The 16785-nt window shown below is 35.9% G+C and overlaps 1 protein-coding gene across 1 annotated transcript; it reads left to right on the top strand.

Annotated features, from left to right (window-relative positions):
* Positions 1-9236: 9236 nt before the first annotated feature.
* Positions 9237-16215, top strand: LOC141713274 (uncharacterized). The gene is made up of 8 exons (XM_074516602.1): positions 9237-9852; positions 12390-12466; positions 12646-12814; positions 13327-13415; positions 13533-13697; positions 13796-13873; positions 14366-14469; positions 15578-16215. Exons 1-8 carry the CDS (start codon positions 9300-9302, stop codon positions 15681-15683), a joined length of 1341 nt encoding a protein of 446 aa, XP_074372703.1. The 5' UTR covers positions 9237-9299; the 3' UTR covers positions 15684-16215.
* Positions 16216-16785: the final 570 nt, after the last annotated feature.

Raw genomic sequence — 16785 nt, 5'->3', positions numbered from 1 at the left:
CATTTATTTAATTTTACATCAACAATTAATTTTGAATAAATAAATTAATTTGATTTTTTATTTAAATGAATAAATGGAATTAAATTCATTTATTTATTTAAGTTAAAATCAACATTTGTTTTTTCTTTTCTCAACTCGAGTTCAGGACTCTTGCATGCATGGACTCATTCGGGTGTTGTTTGTTTATTAATTAAACAAAAACAAACCAAAAGGAATGAATAGAGAGATTGCAAAGAAAAGAAATCAAATGGCAACTTGTCTTTGTTCACTTGCATACATTCCACGTGGGACCCACCTAGGAAGCTACTACTTCGGTGAACAAGTAAAGGAAAAGAAACCAGTCCACTGTGTTTACATAGTAATAAAAGAAGAATGGCAGGTCTAACTTTGTGATTTAAGTGCAGTAAAGGGAAGCGCGTGGTCTTCAAACCACATGGCACTACATAGGTTGTTGTTGTGCTGCAGCACGTGATACACCCTTCCATGCTGCCTGCGTGACTTGGAGTTTAGTATAAAAACAATCAACTAGCCGTGTACAAAGGAAAAAATAGTACAAGCAGGAGAGGTCGCAACTAAGTGATCAACAAAATAAACTAAGTGTTGTATAGGGAATAAATCAATAGGAAGAAGTCGCAAGTAACTCTTGCAGGAGAAACTAAGTGATGTACCACTACTACAACTGAGTCGCAAGTAAAATAATACAGCTCAAATCTTCTAAGGCAATTGAGTCCAAGTGAGTCGCAGGTAAGTCAGCATGGTGAGCAAAATATTGGTTAAGTAAAAGAAGCGACCTTGTACATGTTGAGGTCGCAAGAAACTTGTAAATCAGGAAAAAAAACCAAGTCATGTACAAGGTAAAACATGAGTCGCAAGTAAATGTACTCAAATCCTCTAAGACAATTTATTTCCCTGGTCGCAAGTAAATTAAAGTGAAATTTCAGGGATGCAAGTAAATGTTTTTGCAAGCTGTAGTGATTTAAATTACTTGGTCCTGGTGCTACCACGTGTCTCCTTCTCTCTCTAGCCTACCACTCTATATAATCAATCAACAACAATTAAATTTGTATCTCTCTATTTTTACAATAGTGTGGAGCTCTTGAAAAATAAACTCAGCACTTCTTGAAAGCTTAATTTGACAAGGAGAGGTCATGTCCAATTTGTTCCACACCATTTAAAGCCTTACAAACTTGTAACCCTCATTATTAAAAGCTCACTTGATTGTATTTAATACCTTTTGATAAGGGCTTTAGATATTTAGAGTGATAAAAAGAACCCTAGATTTATAGCTTGTTGCTTTGATTTTTTTATATTTGTAGCTTCAAATATTTGTATTTGGAGTTGTAAGCAAACCTCCGGGTATTTATACTTTTGAATAAAAAGAATATTTACCCAAAATCTTTATGTGTTTATTTCATTTTAGTTTTGATATTCCGCTGCAATAAATTTAAGAAAACAAAAAATATACATTCACCCCCCTCTGTATGTACCTTTTGGACCTAACAATTGGTATCAGAGCTTGTTGATCGATATAAAGATCTGGTCCGTTAGATTAGTAAGTTTTGTTGTTGATTTTGGTTGTACGGAGTCTGGGAGTGCTTCTGGTGTGTAGATCTTATTTTGGATTTGTTGGTTTTGACTTGACTGGTTTGGTATTTGTTAGGGCAAAACACGCTGCTAATAATTCACACAAGTATACGCGTTCGCAAGTAATATAAAATCTTTTCTAGTTCATTCCCATAGAGACTGAATTGGTTAACTTATGTAATTTATGCACCTATGCACCGATGATATGGCTATTATCCGATGCTAAGACGATAACAATTTTGGGTTGTTTATACTACGAGTTATACTAATGATTATATTAATAATTATACTAAGAGAGTAAAGATTGTTAGTGAATTATATGAGACAAACATGGGATTCTAACTTCATTAAATACTTCATTCAATAGCCTTATTGTTCTTAATCTTAGCATGCAATGGTGATGATACTAATCATATAACACGAAACTGCTAATCGCCAACTGTCGTTGCACGAAGAACATACTAACAGACATCCACAAAAAAGATGGAAGCTGAATAGACACCAATTAAATTAAGACCCTACATGTCTGTAGAATTTGACAACCTAAAGGTTTAAAGCACAAGTTATCTATCATGATTACACTGGGCAAGTAAGATGGGTAAAATTACCTACGAATCATGCATAACAATAACACATGAACCTATGCTAGCATGGCAAGTTCTAAATCCTTAAATTCACTGTCGCTTCATTAAGAATTAACACGCTATCTTACAAGTTCGCGACTCTTATAAGACGAATAAGCACAACCAATACTAGGCTATCATACAATCACCACATACTAAGGCATACAAACAATTTAACTAAAAAAATCCATACATAAATCCGCTAGAACCCCATGATAACGATTAGCCCATAATCGGACTCATCATCAATGTGGGTTCCGATAAAAGCATGGTATAATAAATGTAGTCTTTATAAGGAATTAATAAAACCAGGTACGAAACAAGAGTAAGGTTCACAAAATAAGAAGACTAGCATCCAAGTTATAACTTAAAACAAAGATTCACAAGTAAAAATAAGATCTTCTTCGTCTTCATTGAATCTGTGCTAAAACGGTCTTCTTACGGCTCTCCTTGTGCTCTGGTACGTCTCTCTATTAAAAACGACCTTATTTGAATATATATATAGCAACCCTAAACAATATGGAAGTCTTCCCTTTTAGAATCAAAGTAGAAACATGATTCTTGAATTCGGCACAGGCGCGGTCGCACGTTATCACAGCGCGGGTGCGCTGTCTTTCTGGAACCCCGGGGCGGCTGCGCGCTATCACAGCGCGAGTGCGCCGTCCTTCTGGGAAAAACTCAGATTTCATCTTTTTCCTGCTGCTTCGAGCTGGCTTTCCATAAGCTTTTATTCCAACAACACCTGGACACCATATTAGTATCAAAACAATGCTAATTCACCTGATTACCTAGATAATGCCTGAAATGCAAAAATACTAGAAAACACGTTAAAACACTTAACAACTTGAGTGCAAATGCATCAATTCGAAGCTTATTAGAGCATAATAAAGTGTCATAAATGCCACTCAACATACCCCAAACTTGAATCGATGCTTGTCCTCAAGCATAAACAGACTCAAAGAACAAGAAATAAAAAATGCATGAATGCTACTATATGAATGCAACGATCCCACTAGAATAACTCAACTACTCAACAAGCAACATATCAACAAATGCAGTTACTCGCATGAAGATCAATCAATTCATATAAATCAACGTACAAACTAGAGACGTGCGTGTGTGAAGATGCTTACAGATATACTACCGCAACTAGATCACTAATCATGACTCACTACTCATCAAGGCAATCGCAAGGTTATAAATAAAATAAAAAGCTAGACTCAAAATAACTTATAACACTTCAATTCTTATATTGGAGTTTTAAATGGATTCAAGCTTTTATTCAAAACAAAATAACACATCTATGCTTATTTGACCGTGCAATGAGTGAGGTCCACAAAGACTTATACAATAGTACCCATGTAGCAAGCGTTAGGTTAGCGGATCCTAGACTATAAAAGCCTTAAGTCACTAGGCACAAAGTCCCCTAAGAACTTAATAAATCGAGTACTAAAGAGCCCACTCGTGATCAATTATACATAACACTTATTCTGTTCTTCTTTTTTTTCTCTTTTTCTGAACGAGTGCGTTTCGCTCCATCTCGTTCAACTCTAGACTACTCATATAAATATGAGTCGGCTACTAGCCATTTGACACCTAGCCACAATAACTAGCAATGAAATCCAATTATTCTCCAATTTCTAAAAATCCATGTTATTTTCTTATTAAGAGAATATCCTAAATTTTAAATATAAACAAGCGATTAAACCTCGACAAACAAACAAATCATGATCATGATCTAACACTTAAGCAACCTATAAGACTTAGTGAAATACAAGTGTCTCTAGCATGCAAATCAACTTAATATGACTTAATATCTCTAAACACGTTATCACTACACCAACATCAATATCACAAGTAAACTGGAAAAATTATCTAAGGGATCATGTTATAATGTAAATGCATAAACTATATGAACAAACTAACATCAAAACTATTAAAAAAAACTACATGGCAAAATATGCAAACTATATGAACTAAACTATCATGAATATACAACTATATGACACTCACACAAACTATTCCTTCAACTACTATCCCCAAGCTTAAAATATTCACCGTCCTCAGTGAAGGTACTAGTAAGGAATTCAGCCATACCTAATCAGAGTCAGGCTCCTCACCCTCAACGGGTGGAGTGTCAGGTGTGTCCAGAGGCAGATACACGGAATCCTCACCAAAAAATGGCCACTGGATGTCAACACCGGTGGCTCTAAAAGCTGTCCCCAATGCTTGGGAGAGGTCTCGTGCGAGCCTGCTGTGGATGTCATGCAAAGCATCCATCCTCCTCGCCAGACGCCTGTACTGCGTATTGCCATTCTTTGACGGTTCCTTTAACTGTGGCGGCTCTATCTCATCACCCAATTGAGCTCTCCATCCTGCTTCAAGGGCTTTCTTTGTCCTACCAGCATAATACTGATCAGCTGGACGCTTGCCCGGATTCAAATGAAATGAATAATCAAGCCCCTTAGGATCGGGCTTACCACTATACCACTCCACCATGTGCAATATAATCAAACTATCAATGGAAACACTAGGGAGCTGAAGTTGCTCATGCGCGGCCCAACGAACACGAACTGCCGCACACAACCTCATCATAATGGACTCATAGGGTATAGAACCCTGTAATGCTCCCTCTAAAAAATCTCAGAATAGCATGATGAATAATCCTACCAATGTCCACATAATCATCCTTCAGAATACCCCACAATAAGCGTGCTCGCTCCACCGTAACCTTATGCATATGAGATGATGGCAGAATATTAGCATAAATAAAGGCATTCAAGCACGACCAAATCTGCTCATACAAGAAGCAGGGAATGTGGCGTAATGAGTTGTGCCTCTCTTGAACGTCCTACGAGTCTTAGGCACACAAAGGGTAGCCACAATCAAATCCAAGTCAAAGTCCTCCGGAGTCTTATCATTCCAAACGTCTTGATTGGGCTTTTTCTTGGGCTGATTAATTACCCTCCTTATTGCTCATGCACTATAATCCACTTTCATCCCCCTAACCATTGTGAAACCATTCTTCTCCACCTTTGCGTTAGCAAAACATTCCCGTACAACACTCATGGGTACAGCAGCGGGTTCTTCACAAAAAGAAACCCATCCCATATCCTGAATGGTCTCCAATAACTTACCATCCTTGAGTGGTGGAAAAAAACCTCGCTTCTTGATGATTGGCTTTGAAAGAAGCCTAGTATACTCCGCTTCAGCCTCAGGAGTAGAGAACCTTGGCCTTACACCACCCACACTAGATGAATCAGTGGTGCTGTTGCTAACTTGTGTTCTTTGTCTCTTGGGTGCCATGGAAATTGATTAGAGAGAATAAGAGTTGTGTTTGAGAGAGAATTTTTGTTTGAGAAGTTGTGAATTGGTGAAGAAGTTTGTGTATGGGGTATATGTATATATAGGTGGTGAAAAGAGAATTATATATGGAATAGAAGTGGTATTTGGCTATAGAATAATGAGAGTAATGGGTTTGATTTGGAGAGGGAATTATGGGATGTGGGGGAGTAAAATTCGGTTGGGAATTGATTTTGGGACAAAATTCCCGTTTCCCCCCTTAAACTGCCTTTTATTTTTTTCCAGAGACGGGATACGGCGCGGGCGCGCACTGGGACATCGCGGGCGTGCGCTACTTCTGCCAAACCGGCGCGGCCGCGCGCTGTCACAGCGCGGGCGTGCCGTGCTTCTGTGGAACCAGCGCGGCCGCGCGCACAGCGCGGGCGTGCTAGGCTTCTGAAGTTGGCCCTAAATTTTTTTCTTTTTCTGATTTTTTTGTGATTTTCTCTTTTCTTCTTGCTTCCTCTACTTACTAATGTACAAAAAACTTGGGTTGCCTCCGAAGAAGTGCTTGTTTTACGTCGTTAGCTTGACGTAGAACTTGAGATCAAACGGATAGTAATACGACACTAACCACCTCGCAGTTTGCTTGACTGGAAATATTTTAAAGTACGAAAAACCGGAGATTAAAAGGCTTGAAGATACAGAGGACTACAGGTCGAGGATTTACAGGATTTATTTATTCAATAACTGATTTTTCTTTTCTTAACTCGAGTTCAGGACTCTTACATGCATGGACTCATTTGGGTGCTTGTTTGTTTATTAATTAAACAAAAACAAACCAAAAGAAATAAATACAGAGATTGCAAAGAAAAGAAATCAAATGGCAGCTTGTCTTTGTTCACTTGCATACATTCCTCGCGGGACCCGCCTAGAAAGCTACTACTTCGGTGAACAAGTAAAAGAAAAGAAACCAGTACAACTATGTTTACATAGTTATAAAAGAAGAATGGCAGGTCAAATTTGTGATTTAAGTGCAGTAAAAGGGAAGCACGTGGTCTTCAAACCATATGGCACTACACAGGTTGTTGCTGTGCTGCAGCGCGTGATACACCCTTCCATGCTGCCTAGCGTGACTTGGAGTTTAGTATAAAAATAATCAAATAGTCGTGTACAAAGGCAAAAACAGTACAAGTAGGAGAGGTCGCAACTAAGTTTGATCAATAAAATAAATTAAGTGTTGTACATGGAATAAATAAATAGGAAGAAGTCGCAAGTAACTCTTGCAAATCAGGAGAAACTAAGTGTGGTACCACTACCACAACTAAGTCGCAAATAAAATGATACAGCTCAAATCTCCAAAGGCAATTAAGTCTAAGTGAGTCGCAGGTAAGTCAGCATGGTGAGCAAAATATTGGCTAAGTAAAAGAAGCGACCCTGTACATGTTGAGGTCACAGAAACTTGCAAATTAGGAAAATAAACCAAGTCATGTACAAGGTACAACATGAGTCGCAAGTAAATGTACTCAAATCCTCTACGGCAATTTATCTCACTGTTCGCAAGTAAATTAAAGTGAAGTTTCAAGGACGCAAGTAAATGTTTTTGCAAGCTGTATTGATTTAAATTACTATGTCCAATTTGTTCCACACCATTTAAAGCCTTACAAACTTGTAACACTCATTATTTAAAGCTCCCTTGATTGTATTTAATATCTTTTGATAAGAGTTTTATATTTTTAGAGTGATAAGAAGAACCATAGATTTAGCTTGTTGCTTTGGTTCTTTTTATATTTGTAGCTTCAAATCTTTGCATTTGGAGTTGTAAGCAAATCTCTGGGTATTTATACTTTTGAATAAAAAGAATATTTACTCAGAATCTCTGTGTGTGTTTATTTCGTTTTAGTTTTGATATTCCGCTGCAGTTAATTGAAGAAAACAAAAAACATACATCCACCCCCCTCTGTATATACCTTTTGGACCTAACAAATGCCCACTGAGATTCATTAATCAATCTATCCTCCATTTGGTTTCTTGGATCATAATTATACAACTCCGTGATAACTACCTTATATTTAATTGAATCACATAGTAATTTATAAGTCGAACTCTATCTCGTGGGACAATCAATACCCCACTTTTTTGGCAGTAACCCGTTCTCTCTACAAAAATTTACATACTGATTTTCTTTTAGATTTGCGGGGTAGGGGTCAGATAAGGTTAGATATCTTATTAAGCTTTTAAATATTACTAGAGCAATCATTAGCCACTATCACTAAGATAATGCAACTTACAAAGATGTCAGACTAACAATAATTTATCAATCAAAATTATAAAGAAGGCAACTACATTACTTAAATTGTGAAAACACAACATTAGATTTCTAAGAATTCTTTAACTTCCATGTATACTACTTACTAACCCCCATCAATATTGTAACATTGTAACATTTAGATGAGTTGTAAAAACAGAAAAATAATAAATTCTTAATAACAAATTTAAGCAAATTTATTTTTAAAAATATAAAAAATGGATAATAATTTACCGGGTTGCATGGCCTGCAGGGAGGTCTCATGCTTGTTGCTTGGGTTGAACCATGTGATGAAATTGTGCCCCTTCCTTCTTCCATCTTTTGAATTCATTTTGAAATTTATGCTCGAATTTTTTTAAGCTCTCCAGAAAATTATTGCCGGAATAGTTACTAAATTAAATAAAATAAACAGAGTGCAGTGCAGTGTAGACTTGAGCTGAGACGATTAAACAAAAAAGAATTGAAAGTGTAGTACAGTTGAGTGATAGAAAATAGAGAAGAATTTAAAGAGAGATTTTAGAGAAAAGAGAGTGCAATGAGGAGAGTTGAGTGGAGTGAGTGTATTTTAAATGGAGAGAAAAAAGAGACATTAGAAGTCTGTTGAATAAGAGAGCTATTAGAAGGTCCCGTGACTCGTTGCTGAACAACTTTGCAGAAATTCAGTTTCTACAGGACAGTGGTGGTGGAGCCTGCAACTTTGCAGGAGCAGGAAAGTTGCATTGAATTCTGTAACTTTGGACGTTGAATGCAGACGGGGACTAAGGACAAGACGACGAGTAAGATGTGAAGACGTTCACGGTTCGTTCCGGGCTGGCGGGTTGCACGGGTTGGCGGGTCAGATGGGCTGGTGGGTCTTACGGGTTAAACATGCCGGTTCGAGTTCATGCCATGTCGGCTTCCCGTGTCATGCCGTGCCGTGCCGAACCATGTTTAACATATATCAGACTCGTATTCGTCTCATAATTGTTCACGGTCCGTGCCGAATTTCATTCACCCAGTTAAGAATCAAATTTAGACGGGTAAAAAAACGGGTCGGGGCGAGTTCGAGCGGGTTGAACCGCCGATTTGGCCATCTTTGATTGTTGGGCGTCAGTAAAATAAACATCTCCCAAATACACCCCTAATATCTCTCTCTCTTTCTCCTGTAACCAGAATATGAGGTTTTCTCCTCCCAAACATCATCACAATTAATGAAAACTAAACAAAACAAAGTAACTGTTCACGGTCCGTGCCGAATTTAATTCACCCCGTTACGAATCAAATTTAAACGGTAAAAAAACGGATCGGGGCGAGTTCGAGTTCGAGCAGGTTGAACCGCGGATTTTACCATCTCTTATTGTTGATGTCTAGTAAAATAAACATCTCCTAAACACACCCCTAATCTCTCTCTCTTTCTCCTCTGACCAGAATGTGAGGTTTTCTCCTCCCAAACATCATCATACATCATCATAATTAATATAAACTAAACAAAACAAACATTCTGTTTGACGCACACAGCAACAATGGAATCTTCATCCTTCTCATCATCATCACCATCACAAACCACAAGCACAACTACATACACAAACCCTAACAACAATAATAATAATAATAATAATAATAATAATAATAATAATAATAATAATAATAATAATAATAATAATAATATATCCACACCTCCAACACAAAACACCAATCCAACAACTAGTATTAGAAGAGGAAGCAGATACTCAACACTCTTTCTCTCCTCCTTTCGATTCTTACAAGCTCCTCTCTCTACTATTCTCTCTCACTACTCTCCTGTTACTCCTCCTCTAAACCCTAACCCCCCTGACGAGGTTTCTATTCGTATTGTGCCTGGCCAAGACCGGAATCAACCTGATCATGAATTAGGGCTTAACCATTCCCCGATTACTAGTAGTAGTAATGATCATTCCAATTCCAATTCCGGTGATGATGCTTCTCGTACACCCAACCAACAGCGCTACGATTTACAGCACGCCGCCAGGTTGATTGAGCAGATTATTCCCTTTTCTTTGCTCTTGTTGCTCGTCTTTATTCGACAGCACTTGCAAGGTATACTTGAAATGTACTCTCTTCTTTTTCTTCTTCATTTCCCACTGATTTTCGTTCACCTATCAATCATTGTAGATTATCTGTTTGTCCTAATACTCAATTTCACTCTTTTCGTTTCTGAAGTGTGGCTTGGAAACACCATAATCAAATTATTAAACTTTAATTATATTTAGGTATCAGGAATGATAGATACACAGTATTGTCATTGAGTAGCTTACAGCCACTAGTCATATTTATCAGGAATGATAGATACACAGTATTGTCATTGAGTAGCTTACAGCCACTAGTCATATTGTTTTCTTTTAGACATTATGTACGAGAAATAGATGTTGACTTTATGGATGTTCCCCTAACTCAGTGTCATATTTTCAGATAAATGTACAAACCAGAATTTGAGATTAAACACCGCATGGACTAGGTGAAATAATATTTTTGACTTTTAGTGTGAGGTTGACTAAAAGACATAAAATAGTTCATTTGTCCATCTTTCAATGTTGAAATTGTTGGAGTTAATTTCAATTTGTTTAAGAATATGTTTAAAATTGATATTAAGAGTTAGGTAGTATAAACCCTTTTAATGTAATTCTTCTATTTCAGTTTTAATTGTTTTTTAAAATCGTGAGATGTTTTATCCCGTTACATGTTTGTTGCGACAAATTGAATATTCACCTACTTGTGGACTTGTAAGAGCAACTCCAATAGATTCTTAGCATGTTTCTTAAAAATATTATTATAAAAATGAATCCTAGTGTTTTAGGAAATTCTATTGTAACTCAACTCCAACAACATTCTTTATTCTTTATAAGTGTATTCTAGTAATATTTTATTATCATATTTAAACTGTAGTTATGCTTGTGAAATGGAGAATGAGAGAGAAATGATTTTTTTATATATTAAAACAGGATAAGGAATCACGAGTGGGTACTTATAAATAAGGTATGGGTGAAGGATGCTAACTTTTTACAGACCTACTAAGATCTACTAGGATGCTGTTGAAGCTCTAATTTATACAAGATTCCTTAAATTTTAGTTTAGGATTTCAAATAGCTAACCTGTTGGAGTTGCTTTAAGAGCATCTTCAATAGAGGCGCATCTTCAATAGAGGCGCCCATTGGGGGTGCCAATAATTTGTGAACTCACCTAAAATATTAATTTTGTAACTTATCTCTCATCCATGTCAAAGTTGGCATCCTTTAACTTCAATAGTTAGCACCCTCTCAAGGTGCTTAAATGGTCCCCACACCCACTCAAATAAAATCAACACTAGATAAATAAATAAATAAAATATAATTGAAGAGGTAAGATATATATATATATTTCTTACAAGAATTGGATTTTAGCTATATTGAAGGGGTGCCAAGAGGGTGCCAAAAGTACTCTTCAAGCACCCTTGACACTCCAATAGGTTGGCACCCAAGAATGACATGCCACATAGGAGGACTTTGCACCCCTCTTTGAATCCCTATTGAAGTTGCTTTAAGAGTTTTTTTTAATCTAGTTAGAAGGTTGGTAGTGAAAAGTAAACAGATGCCTAATTTAGATTTCCTTTATTCTTTCATAAATAAAAAAGGAATGCATTAAATGATTGATGTTGAGATATTTGGAAAAAGAAAAACGGGAGAGTGTTAGGGGCTGTTTACTTACAAAAAAAAATTTCCAGTTTTCTTTTTCCAAATTCTCTAAAATTTTCCCACTTTTCTATTTCTAAGAAAATTATTAAAAAATGAGAAAATATGTTCCAAATCAACTTAAACCAAAAAGTAAAAAATATATAAGAACACTTTTCAATTTAAAATATATAATTCTTTTATGTAATCAATGAACAATTGTCAATAATGTTATTGTCAACAAAAATTATATTATGAAAACGTATTTTTAAATTAATTAATTATCTTTTATAGTTTTTAATATTTGTATTATATAGCATCTTTTATGCATTATTATGTTAACAATTTATTTGTGACTACCTCATTAATGTAAATTTTTCAAATTTTATGCGAGTCTATTTTGCCTATTTTTAAAACAAATGTATTATTAGTTGTATTACTATTAATAATATTTATTTATTCATGTTGGTTACATAAAAAAGCAATATATTAATATATTAATTTTGCGTATATCTTACATAAAAAGGTAGTGAAAGTGTGTAGAACGTGAGTGAATAGGGCGAGTTTAAGGTGTTTTCTATTTTCTTAGATTAGAAAACAATAAAAAGTTGTTTTCCACACTTTTCTCGTTTCTAGTTATAAATCAGAATACCGTGTTTTTCATTCTTCTTTTTCATTTTAGAAAATATCCAAGTTATATTCAGAATTTTCTATTTTCTAAATTTTTTTTCTTCTGGAAAACTGGTGAAGTAAACAACCTCTTAGTGTTATTATTTTGTTGAATGTGGCGTCTTAATTATTTTAATTCATATCCTAATTTTCCCCTGAAATATTGAAAATCTCTACCAATAAGTCCTTTGTTCACATCGTGCACTGTTTTTTATTCTCCGTTGAATTTAGAGTAATTAGTCGTTTCCCATGAATATGCAGGATTCTTTGTCACAATATACATAACTGCTTTCATGTTTAAGTCAAATGATATTCTCAAGAAGCAAACTGCTTTGAAGGTGAGATTTCTTTCTATATACAATCCAGTATTTCTATTAATTTGACACCTTAATTTCATCCACTATTTTTTCGCATTCTTCTGTTGATGAAAAACTATGTTACACAGATAGATATGTACATTACTAGGCTTGATGATCACTATTTTCTTCCCTCTTTTTTTTTTCACTTTCTGGTGCAGGGGGGAAGGAAATTGGCAGTTTTGGTGGGATATTTTGTGATATTTCTGCTCCATGTTATTGGAATTTATTGGTGGTATCATAATGATGATATTTTTTACCCATTAATCATGGTCCCTCCAAAAGCAATACCACCATTTTGGCATGCATTATTCACAATTTTAGTCAATGGTATGAATTACTTTTTACCCCTGCTAGAAATACTATTATGTGTGACATTTGTATCAAACAGGCATATCTTCATGCATTGCATGTGATAGTCATATGCATGTAGGTGCATGTCCTGCTACCCGACTCTTTATATTGTCTTAGGTACCCGTTCCACACTTCTATGAGTAAAAAAGCACACGCACATTGCCAGAGTCTGATCATTGCTGTGTCCAGGTAAGAAAGGTTGCATGGTAGTTTCATTTAAAGTTAATGGAGTAGTTGAATACAATCTGATTGGTATCATGATATTTGAATTGGATGGAATTTTTATGAAGTAATTGCGCAAAGATTGCTAGTATTAGTCCAACATTTTTCTTCAACCTGGTATAGAGTAATTGATACCTCCTTTCAAGTTTGTTTCCTATTTATTTTCTTTGGTACAGAATGCAGAATTATCATTTATTTACTGATCGCATACATACTGTGCGACAAGATTGTTCTTCTATATTTTCTGAAACTTATAAACTCTCCAGATACTATGGTGCGGCAAGCAGCAATGGCTTTTAAATTTATTCTGCTAATGTATTACAGAAATGGCAAGGGCCATAACTTTCGTAGACAGGTATAGTTCGTTGAAGCCGGCTACATTTAACTTGACTAAACCAATAACTAGATTTAACGGTCTCAAATTTTATAACTTTCTGAATGTGACAGGAAAATTCTTTTCCTTTTCTTTCAGGGCCAACTGCTGACTCTAGTTGAATACACATTGCTATTATATCGTGCACTGTTGCCAGCACCTGTGTGGTATCGGTTTTTTTTGAACAAAGATTATGGAAGCCTTTTTTCATCACTGACAACAGGGCTTTACTTAACATTCAAACTAACAACAGTTGTTGAAAAGGTTAGCCAACATCAGTAGTCGTACTTTGCATAGTCGGCCTCCCTATGGGTTACTTTTCTATCCTATTTTATATCAGACTCTGGTGTGATTCAATGCAGGTCCGATCCTTCTTTTCCGCCTTTAAGGCATTATCACTGAAGGAAATGCACTACGGGTCTTATGCTACACTAGAACAGGTATTAAGTTACATTTTTAATTATCTATAATTCTATAGATAATGCTGGAAAGTGGAAACTACCTGAGATCCCATGATTATTAACCAAAGAACTAACATTTTATGGCTGTACATAAACTATCATGTTTGAAGTGTTCGCCATTGTTTTTTTTCTTCAACCTCGATCCTATGTTTATAAATATCTAGACTCATTCTGGTGGAAAGTAGATGCGCTGCAATCCTAATTTGGTTAGTAAATTGTAGTTGATGGTTTTTTTGGTTTTATGCTTCCCAACTGAATTTGGTAATCTGCTCTATTTAAAGAACAAGGACTGGACTTTTTGTATTCATACAAGTTTAGGTTTGCATATTGACTTCCTATATCCTAAGCATGTTTTATGAAATCAGGATAAATTACTGCTAGCATATAACAGTTGGCACAGTGCTCGATGGCGTAAGTTTGAGTCCAGATTTGTTGGGTATTCAAAGCTAAATTTGTTAATCACTACTGCAGGTAAATGATGCAGGAAACTTATGTGCTATTTGCCAGGAGAAGATGCATGTTCCAGTTCAGTTGTGTTGTAAACACGTTTTCTGCGAAGACTGTGTTTCAGAATGGTTAGTTTCTGACATTAGTTTTTGTTTGTGGACCTAATTTCATAGTATTATATATGTCCATGTGCATGTCTATTATTTGTAATAATATTCTTTTGTACTTACTTTACTCATGGTTTGGCCCTTCTACCATCCAATACTTTGGTGAAGAAGTGCTAAATTGAACCTTTTAAAGAATTTGATTAAGATCCAATACTTTGGTGAAGAAATGCTAAATTGAACCTTTTAAAGAATTTGACTAAGATATGGCACGACTTTCATATTTCTGCATAAGAGTAGAGGTGAGAACATCTTACCCGAGCCTAAATCCGAATACCTGACTTAGAGACAAAAGCTGCTCATGACATCGCACGACTCAATTAATCAAAAATGACTTGTCTATTAAAATTTTATTCCTTTCATTTTGTATGTTCATTTTTTTAATTATCAAATATTAGGATTCGGAATGCCCCGGAAACTGCCACCCATTAATTAGTATAAAAATGAACTTCCACTGAGCAAAGTTAGTATCTCTGCAGGCTGCAGCACGATATGCATTATTGTAGAGGTGTCATGGGGTAGCAAGAAAAAAATGTATTGTTCGATTATAACAGTCCATAAGATGTACTTCATAATTGCATATAATTATGTACTTCAGATCTGCTTCCTCCTGATGTTGAACAGTGAACAATTAATGCTGCTTCCAGCTACAGATACATTGAATTTGAATTCTTTATACCGGTCTAGTGGAGGCACAATGTTATGTGCATATGATGGTTATGCACCTAGCCAGAATAAGTTAGGCATAAAATTCTACATGCTGTTATTGCTGAAATTTTTTGAGGAATTGTTTCTGCTTCTTACTTTCCTCTTAAATTTATACGTTTTAAATAAAATGAATCCAACCTACTTGTGAAATGGTGCTGTATATTATGGTCTCTTTTTATTTTTAGAATATCATTTAGAAGTGTTTTTATGCATATGACTATATGAGTTTTATGTTTACATAACATGTATTAATTCTAGTTCTTTTAATGTTCCTTTGTTGTGTCTGCAATCTATTAGAAGTGCTGCTAGCTTAGTTTATGATATTGGGAAGACTTACTTGTGTGCCTATTCTGAAAATTTACAGGTTTGAGAGAGAAAGAACTTGCCCTATATGTAGGGCTTTGGTTCGGGCAGCTGATATATGGTCGTATGGTGATGGTTCAACAAGTTTGTTTTTCCAGCTATACTAGATTTTTGATTTTGCTGTATGTCATCATGCAATTGGATTATGCTTGCATGAAATGTGTTGCTCTGAAAGAAAGAACGACGAATAAGAGAATGGCATTTACGACGGCGTAGATATAGAGATGAAAGAGAACTCAGATGAAAGATCCTTCCTAATGTACATATGTCTGAGACCTGATGTTTTATAATGTCTATAAAGTGTATATATGTTATAAAGTTGAATATAGCCTATGAAAGGTGGTTTTGGGGAAAAAGAACTTTTGCACTGAGTTGTGGAATGTTGAAGATCCCGTATGGGAGATCTAAAAGTGAAAAGGAAAAGAAAAGTTGTTTTGAGGGAATGCAGTGGTTGAGGGTTGACAGTTTTGCGGAGTCCAATATATGGGTGCTGTTTGACTTTGTTACTCCTCGTACCCCCTTGTAAAACCATTGTTAATAAGTTGACTGTCTCCCTTATTGGGGGGACTGAGTGGCCTTACAATTTGATATGCTTCATCATTTCATTCTCCAATATGGATATAGAAATTATTACTTATAGATTTGGTTTCTGTTCTCTTCCGTGTTTAGGTGATCGTTTATATATATATATATATGATGCACCAGGAGCAATATTGGTCTGATCTGTGATAATAGCAATGAATCTTGTTTGCTGCTGCTGGAAATTGCAAACATAGACAGGGTGTGCTTTCAGAAGGCGCAGGATCCGGTCCAGATCCAGGCACGGCTTGAGCCCCCTCTCCACCAACCACCACCACCCTCTCTCTCTTTTTGGTAATTACACCAACCCGTCTCTAAAAACTGACACGTGGAAAACATGGCTCCAGTATACATACATGGTCGTAAAGGCCATTTATTTGACTGGGCCTACCATCATCTTATATCAGATTTAGAACCCACTTGAATATGTTACCCCGTTTATATTCTGTTTCGCTAATATGTTACTCAACTCAGTATAGTAGACCTCAAATTGGATTGGTAGTGTCCTGCGCGTAGCATCAGCGAGAGTGGCAGCATGAATCAAAGTAGACCATGGCTTTGCAAAATCTCTTGAACAATAAGTTTTAGATACTGGTCAACCTGTACCACTTTTTAGTTCATATTCACCGA

This window comes from Apium graveolens, chromosome 3, assembly GCF_009905375.1.
Source record: "Apium graveolens cultivar Ventura chromosome 3, ASM990537v1, whole genome shotgun sequence".
In the NCBI taxonomy this organism is placed as follows: domain Eukaryota; kingdom Viridiplantae; phylum Streptophyta; class Magnoliopsida; order Apiales; family Apiaceae; genus Apium; species Apium graveolens.
Note: the sequence above shows the minus strand (reverse complement) of the source record. Positions and strands in the feature narration are given on the sequence as shown.

Coding starts and splice junctions, on each gene's coding strand:
- LOC141713274 (XM_074516602.1), top strand. CDS start 9,300: ATGGAATCTTCATCCTTCTCATCATCATCACCATCACAAACCACAAGC. Junction 12,815..13,326: donor ATTCACAATTTTAGTCAATG/GTATGAATTACT, acceptor TAAACTCTCCAG/ATACTATGGTGCGGCAAGCA. Junction 13,874..14,365: donor CTTATGCTACACTAGAACAG/GTATTAAGTTAC, acceptor TCACTACTGCAG/GTAAATGATGCAGGAAACTT.